At 42.2% G+C, this 20,230-nt stretch overlaps 2 protein-coding genes across 14 annotated transcripts in view; one reads left to right on the forward strand and one right to left on the reverse strand.

Moving 5' to 3' along the window:
- cd99l2 (CD99 molecule-like 2) overlaps positions 1-9,967 on the forward strand; it is a 133,369-nt gene extending 123,402 nt beyond the window's left edge. For 4 of the 7 annotated variants that reach the window (XR_013886535.1, XR_013886540.1, XR_013886539.1 and 1 more), the window contains one exon: positions 1,896-9,967. Coding sequence is in view for 3 of the 7 variants with exons in the window: in XM_080187841.1 (XP_080043967.1) it covers positions 1,896-1,906 (11 nt within the window). In the remaining 4 variants the exon portion in view is untranslated. The other 3 variants (XR_013886536.1, XM_080187839.1, XM_080187840.1) reach the window with 3 other exon arrangements.
- Positions 9,968-13,440: 3,473 nt separating this feature from the next.
- The window catches only part of LOC145342336 (phosphatidylinositol-3-phosphate phosphatase MTMR1-like), a 69,742-nt gene continuing 62,952 nt past the window's right edge, over positions 13,441-20,230 (reverse strand). For all 7 annotated transcript variants that reach the window (XM_080187835.1, XM_080187832.1, XM_080187833.1 and 4 more), the window contains one exon: positions 13,441-14,241. In XM_080187835.1, the coding sequence (XP_080043961.1) occupies positions 14,080-14,241 (162 nt within the window). In that variant the 3' untranslated portion in view covers positions 13,441-14,079. The remainder of the gene's footprint in view (positions 14,242-20,230) is intronic.

Here is a 20,230-nt window from a genome sequence, read left to right on the forward strand (position 1 = left end):
TCATTTCCCTTTTCTCTTGGTTTCTCTGCATCATGTTCCATCTGCTGCCCCACACAGATTTGCTCACAGACCTTTGAGTGCTGAAGAACGCTCCTGACCAATTGATTTATTTGAATGTTTCTTCCCTCGTTGAAGGGCGGGGAAGAACCTGACCTCCTTTCTGTTCCCTTAACCACTTCCCTAACGGAGGCACGATTGGAATCTCACCAGGCTTAGTGGATGGCCATCACTCTACACCGTGACACAACACACCAGGACAGCTTCCCAGGCGAATAGACTTACATTAACATCGCAATGAAGTTACTGTGAAAATCCCCTGGTTGCCACACTCTGGCACCTGTCCGGGTACACTGAGGGAGGATCTAGCATGGCCAATGCGCCTAACCAGCGCGTCTTTCGGACTGTGGGAGAAAACCAGAGCACCCAGAGGAAACCCACGCAGACACTGGGAGAACATACAGACTTCACACAGACAGTGACCCAAGCCAGGAATCAAACTCAGGTCCCTGATGCCATGAGGCAGCAACGTTAACCACTGTGCCACTGTTGTGCCACCCTTAGTGGGCTCAGTGCTGAGAAAACACTAGTTAGAAATTTCTGCTGCTGATTTGATAAATGGACAGTTAATTGTCTCCATTCATTTCTATTGAAATGGTGAACACCAACATTATTAGCATTTGCTTCACACAAGTACCAGGCAATGACCATCTCCAGCAAGAGACAATCTGACCATCTCCCTTTGACACTCCAATGGCATTACCATCACTGACTTCCCCCAGTACAACATCCCGGGTTACCATTGACCAAAACCTGTACTGGACTAGCCATATAAATACTGTGGCTACAAGGGCGCAGTCTGGGAATTCTGTGGGAGTAACTCACTCCTGATTTCCCAAAGCCTATCCATCATCTACAAAGCACAAGTCAGGGCTGTAATACAATACCCCCCACTCACCTGGATGGGTGCAGCTCCAACAACATTCAAGAAGCTTGACACCATCCAAGACAAAGCAATCTGATTGGCACTTCATCCATCATCTTAAACATTCACTCATTCCACATTCAGTGGCAGCCTTATGTACCGTCTACAAGACGCACTGCAGGAACTCACCAAGGCTCCTTCAACAGCACCTCCAAACCCGTAACCCATGGACAAGAGCAGTGGATGCGTGGGAACACTACCACTTGCAAGTTCCCTTCCAAGTCCCTCGCCATCCTGACTTAGAAATACATTGCCATTCCTTCACTGTCACTGGGTCAAAAGCCTGGAATCCCCACTCCCCAAACAGCACTGTGGATGTAGCTGCATCATGTGGACTGCAGCAGGCACAGAAGGTGGTTCATCTTCTCAAGGACCAATTAGGGATGGGCAATAAATGCTGTCGTAGCCAGCGACACCCACATCCCATGAAATAATAAAGATTGAAGACTGTCACACAAAGACATTTGCTATTTTAACTAAGAGTCATATCTAAGCTTGCATGGGCATGGAAACATATTGGTCAATGAAAGGAGGATGAAGAATGATCATTCATAAACTCACAAACAGTGCCTCCTTTCCACTTCAAGAGGTTTTGGGGGAAAATTTGCCCAATGATACATTAATACTGGCATTTCAAATGAATTTGCTAAGAATTTTAAAGGAGCAACAGATTTCAAATGTATCACTTGTCGGTTTAATTTGAAATCAAACCAATGGAAACTACTGCACCCAAGAAAAACAGATGTTGTCTTTCATAATCGCTGTCGCCAGTCATTCCCTGATATTGGAACATCTGAACAGTAAACTTCACTCCAATGAATTCATGATATTAAATTTCCAATGTCCCACTTCATTTGATGTGTAACTAGATGGATAATACTACCATTATAATGAAATTACTGCCTACTTACAGGGTACGTCTGAACACTGCTCATTCAGCCTATGAAGAGTCTCGCCATGTTTGTTGGACATTTCCCTCATCGTCTGGTCGCCTTCTGGAATCTTCTTTGCATGACCCTGTTCCTTTTTTTTCAATCTCATCATCATCATCAATATTTCCTGCTTTCTTCTTATTCCTTTGCAGTCAGGTTTTTTTTGGTTGGTTTGACTGTGTTGTACGTGCATTTGTAACGGGTATCTTGAGGTTGCCTTGACTAACCTCTCCGCCTTTATTCTGTAAGTGTTGACTTGGTGCATTTTTTTCCTACTGATTTCCCTCATTCAGCCAACTCTGTAGAGAGTGAAAGTCTCACTCGGCTGGTACTGGTCGTGATGCAGTTTCATTATAGACAGGGCAGGCTTTTCTTGTTCTCCACATATCTACTCCTTGCCCTTTTCCTTTGGAGCTAATTACTCCTTTCCTATTATCGTGGTCATTTGTTAAGCCAAGAGAAATGATCAGAACTTCTCTGTTCCAGTTGGCTTAAAGAAATTGGGGTGGGCTAGTCTCCTTAATAATGTTAAGATGCATCTCCATAGGATATAGTAGGAGTAAGGTTCTGGTATTAAATATACAGGATTTGCTCAAGATGGTAGAACTCAGAGTTGTTGAGACCAGTACCTAGCAGTTCTAGCTGAACCCTCGATGAATGTTGGCATGCCAATATGATGTGTGGCCTGGCTAGACTCTCCTTGGTAAAGTTAAGGCTGAGTAGTTGGATAGATACTGTATAAGTGGGGACTTGTGTGCAGTGGCAGCAGTTTGGCAAACCAAAGAAATACACTCTACTGGGAAGGAAAATCAATGTCAAAATCTGATTGTGGGGGGGGAAGCAAGGAATTCACACACAAGGAAGAAATAAAGGCAAAAGAAATACTCTGGGTGCTGGAATCTGGAACAAAAACATAAAATGTTGGAAAATCTCAGCAGATATGACAGCATCTGTGGAGAGAGTATAGAGCCAGCATTAAAGGGTCATCCAGACTGGAAAAGTTGGCCGAAACCCTCCCACCTGGGCAGACGAGCTCCCAGAACAGAAATCTCCGTTGACTTTGGGCAGGATTTTCCAATGTTGCCCAAGTGAGGCCATAAAATCCTGCCCGTTGGCTCGATACTCTTCCCACAGCTGCCGTCAGACCTGCTGAGATTTTCCAGCATTTTTCCATGCTTGTGCCACTAGGAAAATCTGTTTATGGAGCAAAACTGGGGTATGTTTGCTTTCAGCATGATTTCATTGGTGGGGGGGGGGGGCATCCAGAAAAGGTGTACTCATTTACTCATTTCAATCAAGCTGATGTGATTTGGATGGAAAATCAGCAAACCTGCACCTAGGCTGAGTCGTTAGCAGACAAACCTAGATGGCACAAGTCAAAGTTCTGGATAACATTCTCTGCCCTTCAGTGATCTTTTCCAATGTTGGTGAGACTGCTGTGGCTGGCACAATCGCACTGTGATCCAAGATAATCAAGAATGTCAGCAGCTAAACCCTACACGGGCCCCAAGCAGTGAATAAGTGGCAAAAGTTGTGTTGATCCAGACCGTGTCTGTCACAGATGCTGTGCGAATGGACTCTGGGCTCTGTGGAGGGCAGTGTGCTGACTTTCTGTGTATCTCTGGACTCACTCTCGCTGGCCTTGGTCATGTGCACTGCCTGTTTGTCCTGTTTAAAATCATCCATGTCTGTGTTTCCTTCCTGACATCGATTGCTGCGGTTTGGCTGAATCTTGGTGCAGCTGAACCGAACCTCCTCCAGACTCAGTCAGAGAAACCGCCTTTAGTCAACACCAGTCAGCTGTAGATGGAACACTGCCAACCACAGCCTTTTGCCTTGACACCAACTTCTGCTTCAAGTGGCTTCTTTAAATTTCATTTCGAACGTACGGCGGAAAGTGATTCCTTCGATTGGCTCTTTAAATGTGTATTCAACTAGGTATGGTGTAAGTGGTTAGAGTAGGTACAGTATACTGGTTCAATGTTGGTTTTTAATAGGTCCTACGTTAAAGGACAAAGTGAAAGTATTTGGCTTGGATCCGAGCAGTTCAGCAGAAGTCACTGCTTGGACTGAGCATGTAGTTTAGGAGATTGTGTTATGGTACTTAAAGAAAAAAAGTTAAGTTGAATGATAAGGTGACGGGGGGTGGGGGGGTTGTACATTGGGTACTGTTCTGCTGACCAGCCATAGGTTAGTTCTGTTTATATTGAAGATGGAATGTGCCCTTAACCCCACAATCCATTTTGCACTCTTTGGAAACGCAAACTTGAATTTTTTTTTTGCAAAACACATCATACAGTTATAATCTGCAAGTGAGAAAATCCACCCTTCTCTCCGTGCAGTGGGTGCTAAAGGTTCTGGAGAAAGCATAATCCAGGGTTTTGAAACTCCTCAGTAGAGTGATTGTGGCTCTGGAAGACTGAAATACACTAATGCTGCTTTAACATTCAAATCATGCCATCATTTCAGATATTCAGATCAGCCAATCTGGTCGCTGGACTCTAAACTTGATTTAGTAAAATGCAGGGGGGGGGTGCAGTAGGAGGGAACTGACATAGTGTTAGCATCAAGCAACTGCAGCCTTACATCTGTCTGTTCATTTGCACAATAATATCCGCTTGTATTATTTAAGATTTGACACAATGGGGGAGGGGGGAGGAGGGGGGATGCACCTTTAGAAGAGGTTAGTGCATGAATGCAGTTCACTAGTGTAGGTTTTTTTTAAGATTGCAATCAGCATTTAACTCCAGAGCACTCTGGGACTGGTTGAGCACCTCGCCTTGATCAGTGTTTGGTGCTTGGGCTTTGGGAAGTGAAGGCTATCAACCACTAAACACACTACTGACACTAAGTCTTTATCATGTATAAAAACTTTGTGGTTGTTAGTCTGTGCCCATTGCGTATTGTTAGAGACAGAGTAACCTGTATTAAAAATCAGTTCTAATGCATCAGGCACTGCAATAGGGAAGGAAATCTGCCATCCTTATCTGGTCTGGCCTACACGTGATTCCAGACCCACAACAACGTGCCTGACTCCTAAATTCCCTCTGAAATGGCCCAGTGAGCCATTCAGTTCAAGGGGCAGTTAGGGATGGGCAATGTATTCTGACTCAGCCTGCCACACTCATGTCCCACAATGAATTTAAAAAAAAAGTTTAATCTTGTTGCAACACTGTTGTGATGCTTAAGCACATCTATGGGTTAACTTTATCAAGAGAAACAGCCAGTCACTGATGTACAAGTGGGTTCCAACTACATTTAAACCTCAAGCCATTTCTGAGCAACTGCCTGATATCAACTCAAAACAGTTGCCACAGAGGGATGGGCCAGACTGGAACTCCACAACTGAGGCCATCCCTCGACAACACAGGGGAGGTGCCCCAGCAAACTTGATGCCCTGCACCTTAAAAATTGTGGTTCTAGTTCTAAAAAGTGACTTTTGTTTCCAAGACAGAACCTCAGATACACTTTCACCCGTTGGCATTTTAAAAAAAAGGGGGCCTTTCTGTGAGAGTAGACAACATAAAACTGCAACTCGCCATAAATTGAAGCAGATAAATCTTCCAGCGGGTCACAAGAGTAACATCTGTTTCAGATATTCCAGTTGAATATTCTGGTGGAATGTGAGTACTTGCCGATTGCACTGCCTGTTGCTAGCTCCCTGATTAGTAACAAGCAACAATTTACAGGAATGATGAGTGAATGATCTGAAAACGCTGCTTCCCTATCTCAGTTTCAGTGCCCTCGTTAGTGGACAGCAAATACATACAGATCACTGCAGAGATAGCGTGGACCTAAATATCAAACTCCTCAAGATCCAACATAGCTACAAATAGAGTAACACTTCAACAATTATTTACCATCTGTTTGCCATGTTTAAACAGTGCCTAGAACAAATACTGCACACAATATCACTTTTGAACTTGATTGCATGATGCTAATTTTAAACAAAGTACCAGGTGCTTTATTTTTAAAGGGTACAGCACTTCAATGAAAATAATAATGCCTTGAGTTAAATCACATTTATGTAATTCTTAAAAAATCTCCCACACATTCCCATTTAGACCCTAGCCGGACCCACTGGGAATAAATAACAGATTGCACCCAAACTGGGGGCTGATTGGCGATGGCTAGATGTTAAATTGGTGAATAAAATCTCCAGAGGTCAGGAATAAATCACCAGTCACCTACTGCTAGAATGTAGACGAACTTGCTGTGCAGTTAATGACAAGTGAACGATGCAGTGGGAAAAAACTTTGCAGTAATATAGCACCTTTCACATCCTCAGTGTCTCCCCACCCCCCCACCCCCATTGCCAATGTAAACAGATGCAGAATCTTTTACAGATAGGTTTTTTCCTTTCCAGTCTACTTACTGCCATTCAATTGTGTGTGTTATTTCCAATGTCTCACCGCAATAATAATTACGCCTTAACATGTAGAGGGAGACTAGTTAAGCAGCTGAGCCCCAGTGTTTGCCTAGGCAGGCACCACCGAGTAATTCCGTTTGGCTAAGGTTAAGGGTAGGATCAGGTCTGATGTCTATGTCAGCTTGTCTGGGGACCATGAATTGGATTCCATTTGAATTGGTCCTTTGGAGCAAGCAAGGACATGAATTAAGGGGCTGTCCCGTCCAGTCTGAGAAAGAAATACAATTATCATTTTTAATTGTCTGGCATGAGAATCCTCTTCCCCAGAACCAATTGCAATATCCCCACTGTCACAAACACTGAATTTACTTGGGGAGGTTCCTCTTGCTGAAATTCAGCAAAATGTTAGCCACAACCACTGAAAAACTTTAAAAAGACCATTTATTACAGCTTTCCTGCCCAAGGGCTCAGGAAAATCCTGCAAATTTCAATGATTTTTCATAGCAATCATAGAATCCTGACAGTGCAGAAGGAAACCATTCAGCCCATCAAATCTGCACCAATGACAATCCCACCCAGCCCTTATCTCCTTCACCCCATGTATTTACCCTGCTAATCCCCTGACACTAAGGGGCAATTTAGCATGGCCAATCCACCTAATCTGCACATCTTTGGACTGTGGGAGGAAACCGGAGTACCTGGAGGAAACCCACACAGACACGGGGAGAATATTGCAAACTCCAGACAGTGACCCAAGGCTGGAATTGAACCCGGGTCCCTGGCGTTGTGAGGCAGCAGTACTAACCACCGGGCCGTCCAACTTTTTAAAATTCAAAATAAGTGCCATTTGGAGCTGCTTTCTGATTAATGGCCAAAATGTTTAATTTAAATAATTTTACAACTTGGATCTTCTGCTGTGACCCCCACCTTCAGTCAATTCCCCATCAAACCCAAAAGACATAGAAGTAGAATTACACCACTGGGCCCATTACGTCTGCTCCACTATTCGATCATGCCTAATATTTTTCTCATCCCCATTCTGCTACTGTTTCCCCAATAACCCCTATCCCCTTATTAACAAAGAACCCACCTCTGTCTTAAAGACACTCAATGACCTGGCCTCCACAGCCTTCTGCGACATAAGAGTTCCACAGATTCACCACTCTCTAGGTCAAGACATTCCTCTTCATTTGTTTTAAAGGATCGTCCCTTTAGTCTGAGGTTGTGCCCTCTGGTTCTAGCTTTTCCTACTAGTGGAAACATCCTCTCCATATCCACTCTATCCAGGCCCAACAACATCCTGTTTCAATAAGAGTCACCCCCTCATCCTTCTAAACCCCAATGAGTACAGACCCAGAAGTCCTCAACCATTCCATGTATGACGAGTTCTTCATTCCAGAGATCATTCTTGTGACCCTCTTATAGACCCTTACGAAGGCCAGCACATCCTTCCTTAGCTATCGGGCCCAAAACTGCTCACCCTACTCCAAATGAGGTCTGAGTGCCCAGATTGGCTAGCCCCATGCTTGGGGAAGGGGAATAGTTAGCTGATAGTAATCAATCATGTTTTCCTGTTCAGCTCCCTCGTTATCATTGAATGTGTGAGACTAATTGAGTGCATCTCTGAATACATATATATATAGTTCTACACAGGAACATTATTACTAGACAGACTATAATTAATGTTTTAGGTATTTGTGGTACAATTTGCATAATTTGTGTGGATTGGTTCTATATTAATTATGCATATTAAAGACACATTTTTATTTTTGGTTTGCTGATAAGCAAGTCAGGCACTTAGCTAACTGGTGGTTGAGATAGTTCTTCCAGGAAAGATACTGCAGCTATTTCACATATACAGGTCAACACTTTCAAGTATTTTCTTTACCCCACGCCCAGAAAAATTTTGGAATTTTTCAAACAATATCCTTTGAATTAGACGCACACTGCAGTTTTCAAATAGACATTCATGTTTCCCCACATGTCCTCAGGCCAATTGTTTGCTAAGTGTTACACCCATCTTGAACATGATATGAGATTGACAGCCTGGAAATCGGTGCAATTTTGGTTGTGCAACCTTTAGGTCGTAACCAAGATCAAGGCTCTAACCTAGATCCATCGCCACAATGGCATGTGACTGTAACTGAGTCCTTTAAAATGCCTGGCCTGCCTCAATCAATTTAGCCTCTTGTACATCATTGATTTTGATGACTCCACCATGGGGGTGGCTGTGCCTTCAGCTCTCTGGACCATAACTCTTTAGACTTCGCTCCCTAAACCTCACCACCTCCCGCGCTCTTCCTCTAAGACGCTCCTTAAAATTTATCTTTCGATCAAGTTTTGGTCATCTTGTGTCCTGGCGAAAATTTGGTTTGGTTAACACGTGAAATATCTTGAGGCATTTTATAATGTTAAAGAAACAATACAAATGCAAGTCGATATTGTGTACAGAATGCAAGGCTTGAACACACAAGAAATCCCTGAACATACACATAATCAAATTTCTTAGATGATGCTGGTGCTAAATATTAGAGTCTTTTCAAAAGCATCACCAATGCAACAGTATGTAATGGCAAACATACATGGAGGCTTTGACCAAAAGGTTCAGATTGGACACAGAGCCAGGAAATGTCAAACACAATGGAAAGAAAAATCCATTGTGCAGCTGGCACCTGGTTCAAGTTTAAATTGAAACTTCTCCATACACTTTATTCTTTAATAAATAAAATCAAATTACTGCGGATGCTGGAATCTGAAACCAGAAAACACTGGAAAATTTCAGCAGGTCTGGTAGCATCTGTTTTGACAAGCTTTGACAAAGGATCACCTGGACTTGAAACGTCTGCTGTCTTCTCCTTACAGATGCTGCCAGACCTGCTGAGATTTTCCAGCATTTTCTCTTTTGGCACTTTATTCTTTATATGGCTTTTAAATATCAAAAGAAAGTAACATCTTACAATGAAATGTGCGTGCTATGTGCCAAGGTGTTTCCATGTTGACATCTTTAGACTGCAGTTCCAATAGTTCCACTACTGTGTCAAATCTGATATGATTATTTGTCATTGTTGTAGTTAACTGCCTCTGAATTACATTGGAAGCACTGCAAAGCTAAATCTTTCAAGACAGCCCGGGCTAAATGTTTATGTAGGTTTATGCAGTGTCAGCTCATGAATGAAGCTATAATTCACCCTTTATACATTTATTATTGCTGTTTACAATTGTTGCAGTGGAATTGGTCAGGAGCAATGCTTGACTATAGAGACATATGCACGGTGTGTTCTAATGTACAAATGTGCAACTTTCAGAAAATACAGCAAGATGAAAGGTGGAGTATTGTGACTGCACAAAGATTTTTGATTAAATGGATATTTAACTATTTATTGAATGTGGGAACAGAAAAAGGAACACTGTTAATATTTCCCAGGCTTTAATAATTTTTTTCTGCAGGCTAATGCAATAAATGCAGTATAGACAAGATGTTAACAAACCAGTTCCAGATTTGCCCTCTCTCCTGGACGACAGCATCTTTAAAATTTTAGTTAGAACACAGCCGTCTTACACAAGACATAATGATGTGAGTTAGTAAATCGTGTTAAACAACACAGTCAATGTAACTTTGTACCTTGGTGACTCAATAATTGAATTGTAACCAAATTAAAAGCACTGAATAAACTTGTACATTAAGCCAGCTTCTACTTCTTGTTACAACTAGCAGAGAACCGCAAAGCATTTGAGGTCAAATTAGTATCTTTATTGGAACAGCACTTCTTTTAAAAATTGGACTTCTGGCCACAGTTTTACCAAGACTTCACAGAATCAAAAAAGTTTTCACTGTGGAAAAGGCTATATAAAGATGTCCATGTATAAAAATAGGGCTAGGAACATCAATACCAATTTTGTCAAGATTTTGGCCCTGTGACTTGTCTACAGTTATAGGATACGAGTTTGATTGGGAACTACTTTCACGAGTCGAAAAGGCAGGTTTACCTCTGATGAGCTCAGCACCATTCTAGAATTAAGCAGTATTTCCTTATTATAATACCAGCATCTATCAAAGAAAACAGCTTCCTACCCACCAATCTTATTCTGTTACAAAGTCTTTGCTTAGGCTTCAAGCTTCGTAGCAATACGATAACTGCTCTTTCCTTGAGTCTAAGTTTGTAAAGTGAGTAGAGCTAGACTGTGCAGGATAGACTGGATGATGTAGATTGTATTCATCACCTTAATCTACAGAATCAAGTCCTGACAGCTTTTCTACAACATTTTCATTTAAATCTAGTGAATCTTCATTCTTAATACAAAAATAACTTCTCAATAATAAGTTGTATCAAATAATTGCCCTGCTGTTTTGCTACACTTAACTAATTCCTCATCTATGCCATTCACGGAAAAACACTGTCCAGGCAATGTAACTTTAGGCTGCTCTTATCTTCCCTTGTCTTTGTTCTCCATCAACCCCACCACTGTCACCACCACCAAACATTGTCAACTGCACATGCCTCATGTGCCTCAGTCCTCCATGCGCCTCTCAGTGCATCAGACAAATCAATTCACCAGACACATTGCTTAAACTTACCAATTAAAACTGTCCTGACAGACAAAAATTGAATGAAAAATGGTTTTGTCCTTTTTATAGGAATGTGATTGATCTTGGTCCTGGTTTATGGTGCGAGTGATGTTAACACTGCAGATGATAGATAGTTATAGATGGATCACAGACTTGGGCAGAGAAATGGCAGATGGAGTTTAATCCAGACAAATGCAAGGTGATGCATTTTGGAATATCAAATTCAGGTGCGAATTAGTCAGTAAATGCAGAACCCTTCAGAACATAAGCATACAGAGGGATCGGGGTGTGCAGATCCATAGATCCCCAAAGTGACAACACAGATGGAGAAGGTGGTCAAGAAGACATACTGTATGTTTGCCTTCATCAGCCAGGGCATCGAGTATAAAGGTTGGCAAGTTATGTTACAGCCGTGTACAACTTTAATTAGGCCGCATTTGGAGTATCGCGTGCATTCTGGTAGCCACACTACCAAAAGGACACGGATGTTTTGGAGAGAGTGCAAAGATGACCAGGATGTTGACTGGTCTGGAGGATTTTTTGTATGAGAGGTTGGATAAATGCAGATTGTTTTCACTGGAAAGACAGAGGCTGAGGGACAACCTAATTGAAGTTTACAAAATTGAGAGGCATAGACTGGGTGGAAGGGCCAACTATAAGAGGTTTAAGATGAGAGGGGCTAAGTTTGGGGTAGATGTGCAAGGAAGGTTTTTCACATAGATGGTGGTGCGTTGGCATGCATTGTCAGTGAAGATGATGGAAGCAGGCACATTAGCAATGTTCAAGATGTAGCTCGATAGACCCAAGAACATGTGGTGATTAGAGGGATAGAAAACACAGGCCCTCCAGCCCATGAAGCCTGTTTCTGTGCTGTATTGTTCTTGTAAAACATCACATTGCTCTATGAAATCGGAGCACCAGTAAATTACTGTTCTTGGAAAACAATTTATAAAATTTGCACTTAGAGAACTTTTCACACCCTCTGGACATCTCAAAGCATTTTCCAGCCAATGAAATCCTTTTGAATGTTAGTTACTGTTGCCATACAGGAACCAGGGCAACCAATTTGTGTGCAGAAAGCTCCTACAAACAGCAGTGAATCAAATGTCCAGATAATTGGTTTCAGTGATGAGAGATAAAGCTTCATGGGACACTGGGAAAGCTCCCCTGCTCTTCTTCGAAAAGTGCCATAGGATATTTTGCATCTGCTGAAGAGATCAGTTGGGCTTTGTAACATACATGATCCATTTAAAAGGCAATGTAACAAAAGACAAATACTTCCAACATTTATATATACATATATCAAACATTCACCACCATGGGATCACGTTATCACCAGAAGTTAAATGAAGTTGCACTTCCCAATAATTACAATTAAACAGATTTTAAAATGCTTTTGTTTGTAAATTAATACAGGATCTGCAGTATTTTGAAAGTATTATTTATCCACATCAAATATGTACACTGGCAGTGGGAATGCTAGTATTCTTCAACACAAGGCAAAGGCAGCAAAAGATGAAAAGCCACGCCACTACAGAAAGGTAAGAATTAACCCTTGGCAGTTCAGGATTGTTATTAGAACAGAGGAGGCTTTGCTAGTCCAGATTAGCAGCCACACAACATCTGCTGATCTGAAGGCAAACTAGCTATGGGGCCAATACTAAGTCAGATTCAGCAGTCGAACTTGTAAATCCAGATGCAATTAAAATGATCAGTTTTTTTATTTAAAAAAGGGTCTACCATCAAAAATCCATACTATAGGTTCATATTATGAGTCAGCATTAGTCCGTCCAAAGCCAAAGTCAGATGTTCACCTCAAATACAAAGTGCATTAAATTCCCAGAGCCATATCTAAAAGTCAAACAGTCTGGCTCATTTAACTAATATTACTATTTGATCAGAAAGTGACAAGACAGCTTTAGGTCTGTAGTTAAATTGTACAGTTGGAAAAAAACAACTCATTTCAAATACTAAAACCAAATACAAATCTTGTCAGCACATTCATAAAAGTAATTCATGTAACATTTGAATCCTGCATCATTGCAGGAGTAGAATGAGCCGCACCTACAGAACATTACTTCATTTGATGAGTGATTGAAATGAAAACGTTACACTTTCAATCTGATACGTGATTTCCACATCAATGGAAGAAAGGACACTTTCCCCTCTCGTACAAATGAGAGGCTTTTCCTGGTTTCGAGAAGTTTGCATCTGCTCTTCCCAAGATATTTACGAATCTTGATTCTGGAACATTCTTGTAATCTTTACCATCACAAATAAATTGAACTGTCAGATTAAGCTGCAGCATTCTTGGCAAAAACAGATAGTTCCATGTTGGATCCTCCTTCAGTACCTTAACAAAGCTGAGCACTGAAAGGCCACATGCTCACCTCCCCCCATCCCCAGACAGGAAAATATACATTCACGTGTAAAAGGAAGATGAAGTTTGAAGAAGAAAGCTAAACCATCTTCCTGCCTTAATAACATTTCAGCTGTGTGTGTGCCCTCCATCGCTGAGAATATTACTGCTACATTTGTGAAGACTAAATCCTACATTCATGAACGCACCATTTGACAAGACTTCAGAAAATCCTTTTTGGAAGCATCTAGTAAGTGTTTAAATTTATTTGTTTAATGATGGGAAATAATAGAGCCATTTATGGGCACTATATAAAAATACACAGATTTTGTGGCAGACTACAAATTAAAATAGCAATAATTAAGTTCTCATCAGAAAAACAAAAGACATTTTACTTCTTTTGGATTGTGGCAGAATACCTGCCTCCTAATCCTAAGTCACAAGTTCAAGTCAATGATGGCCAACACTGGGGGCGGGGGGGGGGCAGGGGTGCACTGTCTAGCTTTTTCCTCATCAGTTGACTGCACAGGAAACTTGGCACAATGGTCCCTTGGCCAGGCTGACCCATCAGGTATGTATGCCCCTGCCTGGCTAATTCATGGGTTGGCACCAAAGTGTAGGTCAAATGCAGTGGCATTCAAATTTACCCTTCTACTGAAGATCTCAGCATCAGAGTGAAGTGGTTATACAACAGGGATACAGGTTTACAAAACCTAAAATTTGCTGCAAAGTATTGCACACACACACATACATACAAAGGCAAAAAATAATCCATATTTACAGCTTTCAAGTACGTGTTGCAGTTTCACTAGCTGTAACTTAAGTGATTTAAGCATCAGCTAACCATGGCAGGGGGAGAAGGGGTAGGGTTCACACAGTTGTCTGTACAGGTGACACTGAATGCGTAGGCGAAGCTCTTTCAGAGGAAGATGACACGGCCATGTTGCTGACCTCACGCTGAAGCTCCTCAACTTTTTTCTGAAGCTCAGCCCGGATGGTGAGAAGCTCTTTACAATTCTGGTGGATTGGCACCTGTCACAGAGAAGCACAATGAGACCATCACAAGAACCAACCCTAGCATACCCCCTCAACACTATAAAAGGTTTTGAATGTAGTCCAATCCATCACGCAAACCAGCCTCCCATCCATTGACTGTCTACACTTCCCACTGCCTCAGCAAAGCAGCCAGCATAATTAAGGACCCCAAGCACCCCGGACATTCTCTCTTCCACCTTCTTCCCTCGGGTAAAAGATACAAAAGTCTGAAGTCACATACCAACCGACTCAAGAACGGCTTCTTCCCTGCTATCAGACTTTTGAATGGATTTACCTTACATTAAGTTGACCTTTCTCTACACCCTAGCTACGACTGTAACACTACATTCTGCACCCTCTGATTTCCTTCTCTACAAACAGTATGCTTTGTATAGTGCGCAAGAAACAATACTTTTCACAGAATGTTAATACATGTGACAATAATAAATCAAATCAAAATGAAAACAGCTTTGCAAGGCTGAAGAGTTGCTGGTTCAAACATTTTCTTAAACGCCTGAGTGAATGATGAAAGACTGAATGTTTCAGCAGAGCACATGTTGCAAAGCACTTTTGACAGTGGAGAGGCAGACAGCAATTAACTGTAGGACAGACAAGCAAAAGACTTGGCTGAAAAGACAAAAGATTTTCAATGGGTGGGGAGGGTAGTTGTAGTAAATTAGAAGATTAAGGGGAAAAAAATCTGAAGTGAGGCATTTGTACATCTCATGTTGAAGACTGATTTGCAAAGTATTAATAAAGCCAGATCACGTTACTTCAGATTTGCTATTCAGCGAGAACCAAAGTCAGTTGAGAAAAATAGGATTCAGAACAGAATGACTGAAAAGAGATTCACCAAACGGTTATGTTGAGATGAAAACAATTGTAGTTAAAATGCAGCCAGGGAGCACAGATGTAGTATTTATTATTTGGAGTTTATGGTGGTGCTGATCCAGGAAGCACACCGAAACTAAATCATTTCAGGAAGCATATACACGAGATCTAAACAATCTACAGATGATAAATCCATTCTGGCAACCCTGGTGGCATAGTGGTTAGCATTGCTGCCTCACAGCGCCAAGGACCCGAGTTCGATTCCAGCCTCGGGTCACTGTCCGTGTGGAGTTTGCATATTCTCCCTGCGGGTGCTCTGGTTTCCTCCCACATTCCAAAGATGTGCAGGTTAGGTGGATTGGCCATGCTAAATTGCCCTTACTGTCAGGGAGATTAGCAGGGTAAATACAGGAATATGGTCTGAGTGGGACTGTAGTCAGTGCAGGCTCGATGGACTGAATGGCAGCCTTCTGCACTGCAGGGATTCTATGAAAACAATCACTATTCTGGTTATCATACAATCTTGCATTACAAAAGGAGGACATTCAACCCATCATACTTGTACTTGGACTTTGAAAGAGCTATCGGATTAATCCCACTCGCCTACCTTTTCCTCAGTCCTGCACTTTTCTCCCCTTCAGGTGCATATCTATTCCTTATTGACTGTTTAGCTTGTTCAACGTCTTTGGGCAATGAAGTCCAATCATAACTTACTATACAGAAAAAAAAATCACCTTCACTCAGTCAGACAGAACACTTTCTCCCTCGAACCCGAGTACTATGCTTTGTGAAGTTCCTCCAATGGGGAAAAGAATCAAGGGTCGTTAAATTCAATATATTTACGCTTTGTGTGAACACTAATCTCAGTACTGTCTGGCTGATCACCAACTGTTAATGTAGAGGAAGCCTATCTGGTCTTCATTCTTCAAAAGCTAGAGAATCCCCATACACCTGATAGATTCTGGGGAAACCATATGAAAACCATCCTGCACTTTAAGAAGACGCCACGGAGAGGTTAATGGTCATCTTTTCTGTAACTGCTTGCTGACCATCTTAGCCAGGGTGGGATACATGCAAACATTTTGTTTTTGGCCTTTGTCAGACTTGCCCAGAATCTATCAGGGTCAGCTGTACTTTGATGTTATACATTGGGCCATTTGCAAAACCACCACTTATTGGATATGAACCAAATTTAATAAAATAACTTTAGGACCTGTATCCCAAAACTATAACCCAGGTAATCCGGGAGGCGAGCAGGAAGTTGGGTGGGGACAAAACCTCACCTCCAGCAAATTTCTGCTCCACTGGTACAGACTCTGTCCGCTCCCCCATTCCGATTCGGAGGCACGTATGTGTATGGCCCCAGGGCAGCTCCCATTGAAAACCCTGCCAGATATATTGCTAAGTGATTCTGGGTCACAGACAGCGGGTAATCTTTCATGGAGAGATTGTTCTGGTGGGCTATTGTTAAGTGTGCTGCTTTGGGGGTAGTTCATCCTTATATCTTGCAGCAGAGTGGCCTCCAGTTTACCCTTACACCCCGAGCCACAGAATTTGGGTGCAAGGTGGAATTGACACATTGGCTGTTCTAAAATTTATCTGCTCCTGATAAATACCTCTCTGGCAGAGGCATCTAGCTTCCCCATTATGGTAATCACTCCATCCCCAGGGCTTGGTAAAAGGTCAGGACATTACCAAAACGGTGGGCCAGAATCAACTTCCAGCCTCTGTAATCTGTGTGCCTTTATCCTGTACATTATGGGAGGATACTGAAATAGTACAGATCAGGATAGGAAGAGAGTCTGCATTGAAACCATAACACCAGTTGTCAGCATCAATACGCTTAAGGATTTACTGTGTGCTGCAGTTAAATCTTAACAGTAATGGTCCATAAATGTAAGAGGATCTCTCTGCATGTACGCTATGAGCTGGAACCTAATTAAGCAATGCCCAGGAAGGAGCTGTGGGACAAGAAATACCCTTAATTTGCCTCAGCGATGATTTGACTTTGCAATGCTTCATCCTGCACCACAGGGAATGCTAAAGTGCTCTGCAAGCACCTTCACAATGAAATAAAAGATCACATGTGGCTCAATCTGCTAAATCGCAAAGTTTTCACATCTGTGATCAGCACACATTTTCCCCAGAACTCATCGAGCCTCCACTCCTGGAACACGTGCAGAATGATGGAATCATAGAATATTACAGCACTGTGAAATAGGCCATTCTGCCCAGTCTGTGCTTCCGATCTGCCACCAAGTCTAATTCTGGCTCCTCCCCACTCACCAAACTCTTCAAAATTCCCTCAACAAGCAACTATCTAATTGTCTCTTTAAAAGAGTTGATGCACTTTGCTCAACAACAGAATCTGGAAGCAACCCTTTATCCTCATTAATCTATGTAAAGACAAATTTTGAATAATTTCTAATTCTTTGTTCTCATTTTACATTTGTGTCCTTGTAATGGCAATCAGCAAAATAATCTGCTCACTTTATAACTCTGCATAATTCTGAGGAACTCAACCATGTCACTCCGAAGCTCACTTCTAACATGAATAGTGTCATAAGTTTTTTTTTAATATCTCACGTAAACTACCTATAACATATCAGAAATTTTACAAAAGAGAAAAAGAAGAATTGCTTCTTGCTACAAGCAGTATTTAAATGATTGTGAAATTCTTCACATCCAGTTTCATAGGAAATACTGCAGATGCTGGAATCTGAAACAAAAACAAAAAATGCTGGAAAATCTCAGCAGGTCTGACAGCACCTGTGGAGAGAGAATAAAGCCAACATGTTGAGTCAGCTCTGATGAAGGATCATTTAGACTCGAATCGTTGGCTTTATTCTCTCTCCACAGATGCTGTCAGACCTGCTGACATTTTCCAGCATTTTCTGTTTTCGTTTCACAGGCAGCACCGTAGCACAACGGTTAGCACTGCTGCCTCACAGCTCCAGGAACGGATCACTGTCTGTGCGGAGTCTGCACAATCTCCCCGTGGGTTTCCTCCTGGTGCTCTGGTTTCTTCCCACAGTTCAAAGATGTGCGGGTTAGGTACACTGGCCATGCTCAAGTGTCCCTAGGTGTGTAAATCAGAGAGACTGGGGGGGTAAATATGTTGGGTTACGGGATAGAGCCTTGGTGGGATGGTTGTCGGTGCACTCGATAGACCGAATGGCCTCCTTCTGCACTGCAGGATTTCTATGATTCTATGAATGATGTGGCCCTCGTGTTCCATCAACACAACTGTTATAAATAAGGGGGTGTAAAAGAAATAATACCAACTCTCCATTTCCCTGCTCCCGAGGAAGCTCTTCACTGTTGGTAGGTTGTTATGATGTGGGTATGCCGGCGTTGGACTGGCGTAAACACAGTAAAAAGTCTGACAACACCAGGTTTTAGTCCAACCTATTTATTTGATAATATACTCACAAGCTTTCAAGGGGACTGCCTCTTCGTCAGGTGAATGGAGAGTTCTGGCCTCAGACAGAGCATATAAAGCACAGACAGTTTAGAGATTACTGATTAAAATGCGAATCCTTACACCTAACCTGCTGTTCAAGACCTGAAGTGGCTGATAATGTGAGTGGAAGGAGCACTGATCACAGTTTAAAGAGATGTGTATTGTCTCCAGACAGTACAGTAAGTGAGGTTTTGCAAACCCAGGCAAGTCACGGGGGTTACAGATAGTGCGACATGAACCCAAGATCCCTGTTGAGACCGTCCTCATGTGTGCGGAACTTGGCTATCAGTCTCTGTTCAGCGACTCTGCGCTGTCGTGTGTCGTGAAGGCCGCCTTGGAGAATGCTTACATCTTCTCCGGAGTCTTCAACATATCATTGATGAAGACGACCATCTCGCCAGGGCTATCCCCACACCCCCACTTCTTGCTTTCAGACAACCACACAACCTCAAACAGACCATTGTTCGCAGCAAACTCAAACTTGGGTTCATGTCGCACTATCTGTAACCCCCGTGACTTGCCTGGGTTTGCAAAACCTCACTTACTGTACTGTCTGGAGACAATACACATCTCTTTAAACTGTGATCAGTGCTCCTTCCACTCACATTATCAGCCACTTCAGGTCTTGAACAGCAGGTTAGGTGTAAGGATTCGTATTTTAATCAGTAATCTCTAAACTGTCTGTGCTTTATATGCTCTGTCTGAGGCCAGAACTCTCCATTCACCTGACGAAGAGGCAGTCCCCTCGAAAGCTTGTGAGTATATTATCAAATAAATAGGTTGGACTAAAACCTGGTGTTGTCAGACTTTTTACGGTAGGTTGTTAGACAGCTCAGACCGAGTCCATACTCAGTGAGAACGAGTCTGACACAACAGGTTAGCCGCCAAAAGCAAATACTGCCTTTCCCAATTTGTCATGATGTGGGTATGCCGGCGTTGGACTGGCGTAAACACAGTAAAACACAGTAACCCCCGTGACTTGCCTGGGTTTGCAAAACCTCACTTACTGTACTGTCTGGAGACAATACACATCTCTTTAAACTGTGATCAGTGCTCCTTCCACTCACATTATCAGCCACTTCAGGTCTTGAACAGCAGGTTAGGTGTAAGGATTCGCATTTTAATCAGTAATCTCTAAACTGTCTGTGCTTTATATGCTCTGTCTGAGGCCAGAACTCTCCATTCACCTGACGAAGAGGCAGTCCCCTTGAAAGCTTGCGAGTATATTATCAAATAAATCGGTTGGACTAAAACCTGGTGTTGTCAGACTTTTTACTGTGTTTCCCAATTTGTCACATAGTCGCTAATTTCCAACGGGTCGAAGGGCCTCTTCCTGTGCTGTATTGTTCTCTGAAATATCTATGAGGAGGAGACCTGGGCTGTGCAGCTGCTGTCATCCAGTTTGAACATGCTGATGAGTCTGGTTTCATGTATATAGATGAAGCACCAATTGACTCCTAAAATAAGATATATGCATTCAATAGATGAATACACGTGGAGTGCATTTCCAACCACCTAAAGGGATTAAAAACCCATGGATAATTTAATTGATGCCCATAAAAGATAAGACATTTGTGGCAGTAATTAACAACTGTGATCAAATGAGAACCAACAAATAAATATAAAATGTAATCTTAGCCTCTATTACTGCAATGCAAGAAAAAGAGGTCTACCATTTTAAGATAAAGATTA

The sequence above is a fragment of the Carcharhinus amblyrhynchos genome, chromosome 4 (assembly GCF_965287045.1).
Source record: "Carcharhinus amblyrhynchos chromosome 4, sCarAmb.v2.hapA, whole genome shotgun sequence".
NCBI lineage: Eukaryota > Metazoa > Chordata > Chondrichthyes > Carcharhiniformes > Carcharhinidae > Carcharhinus > Carcharhinus amblyrhynchos.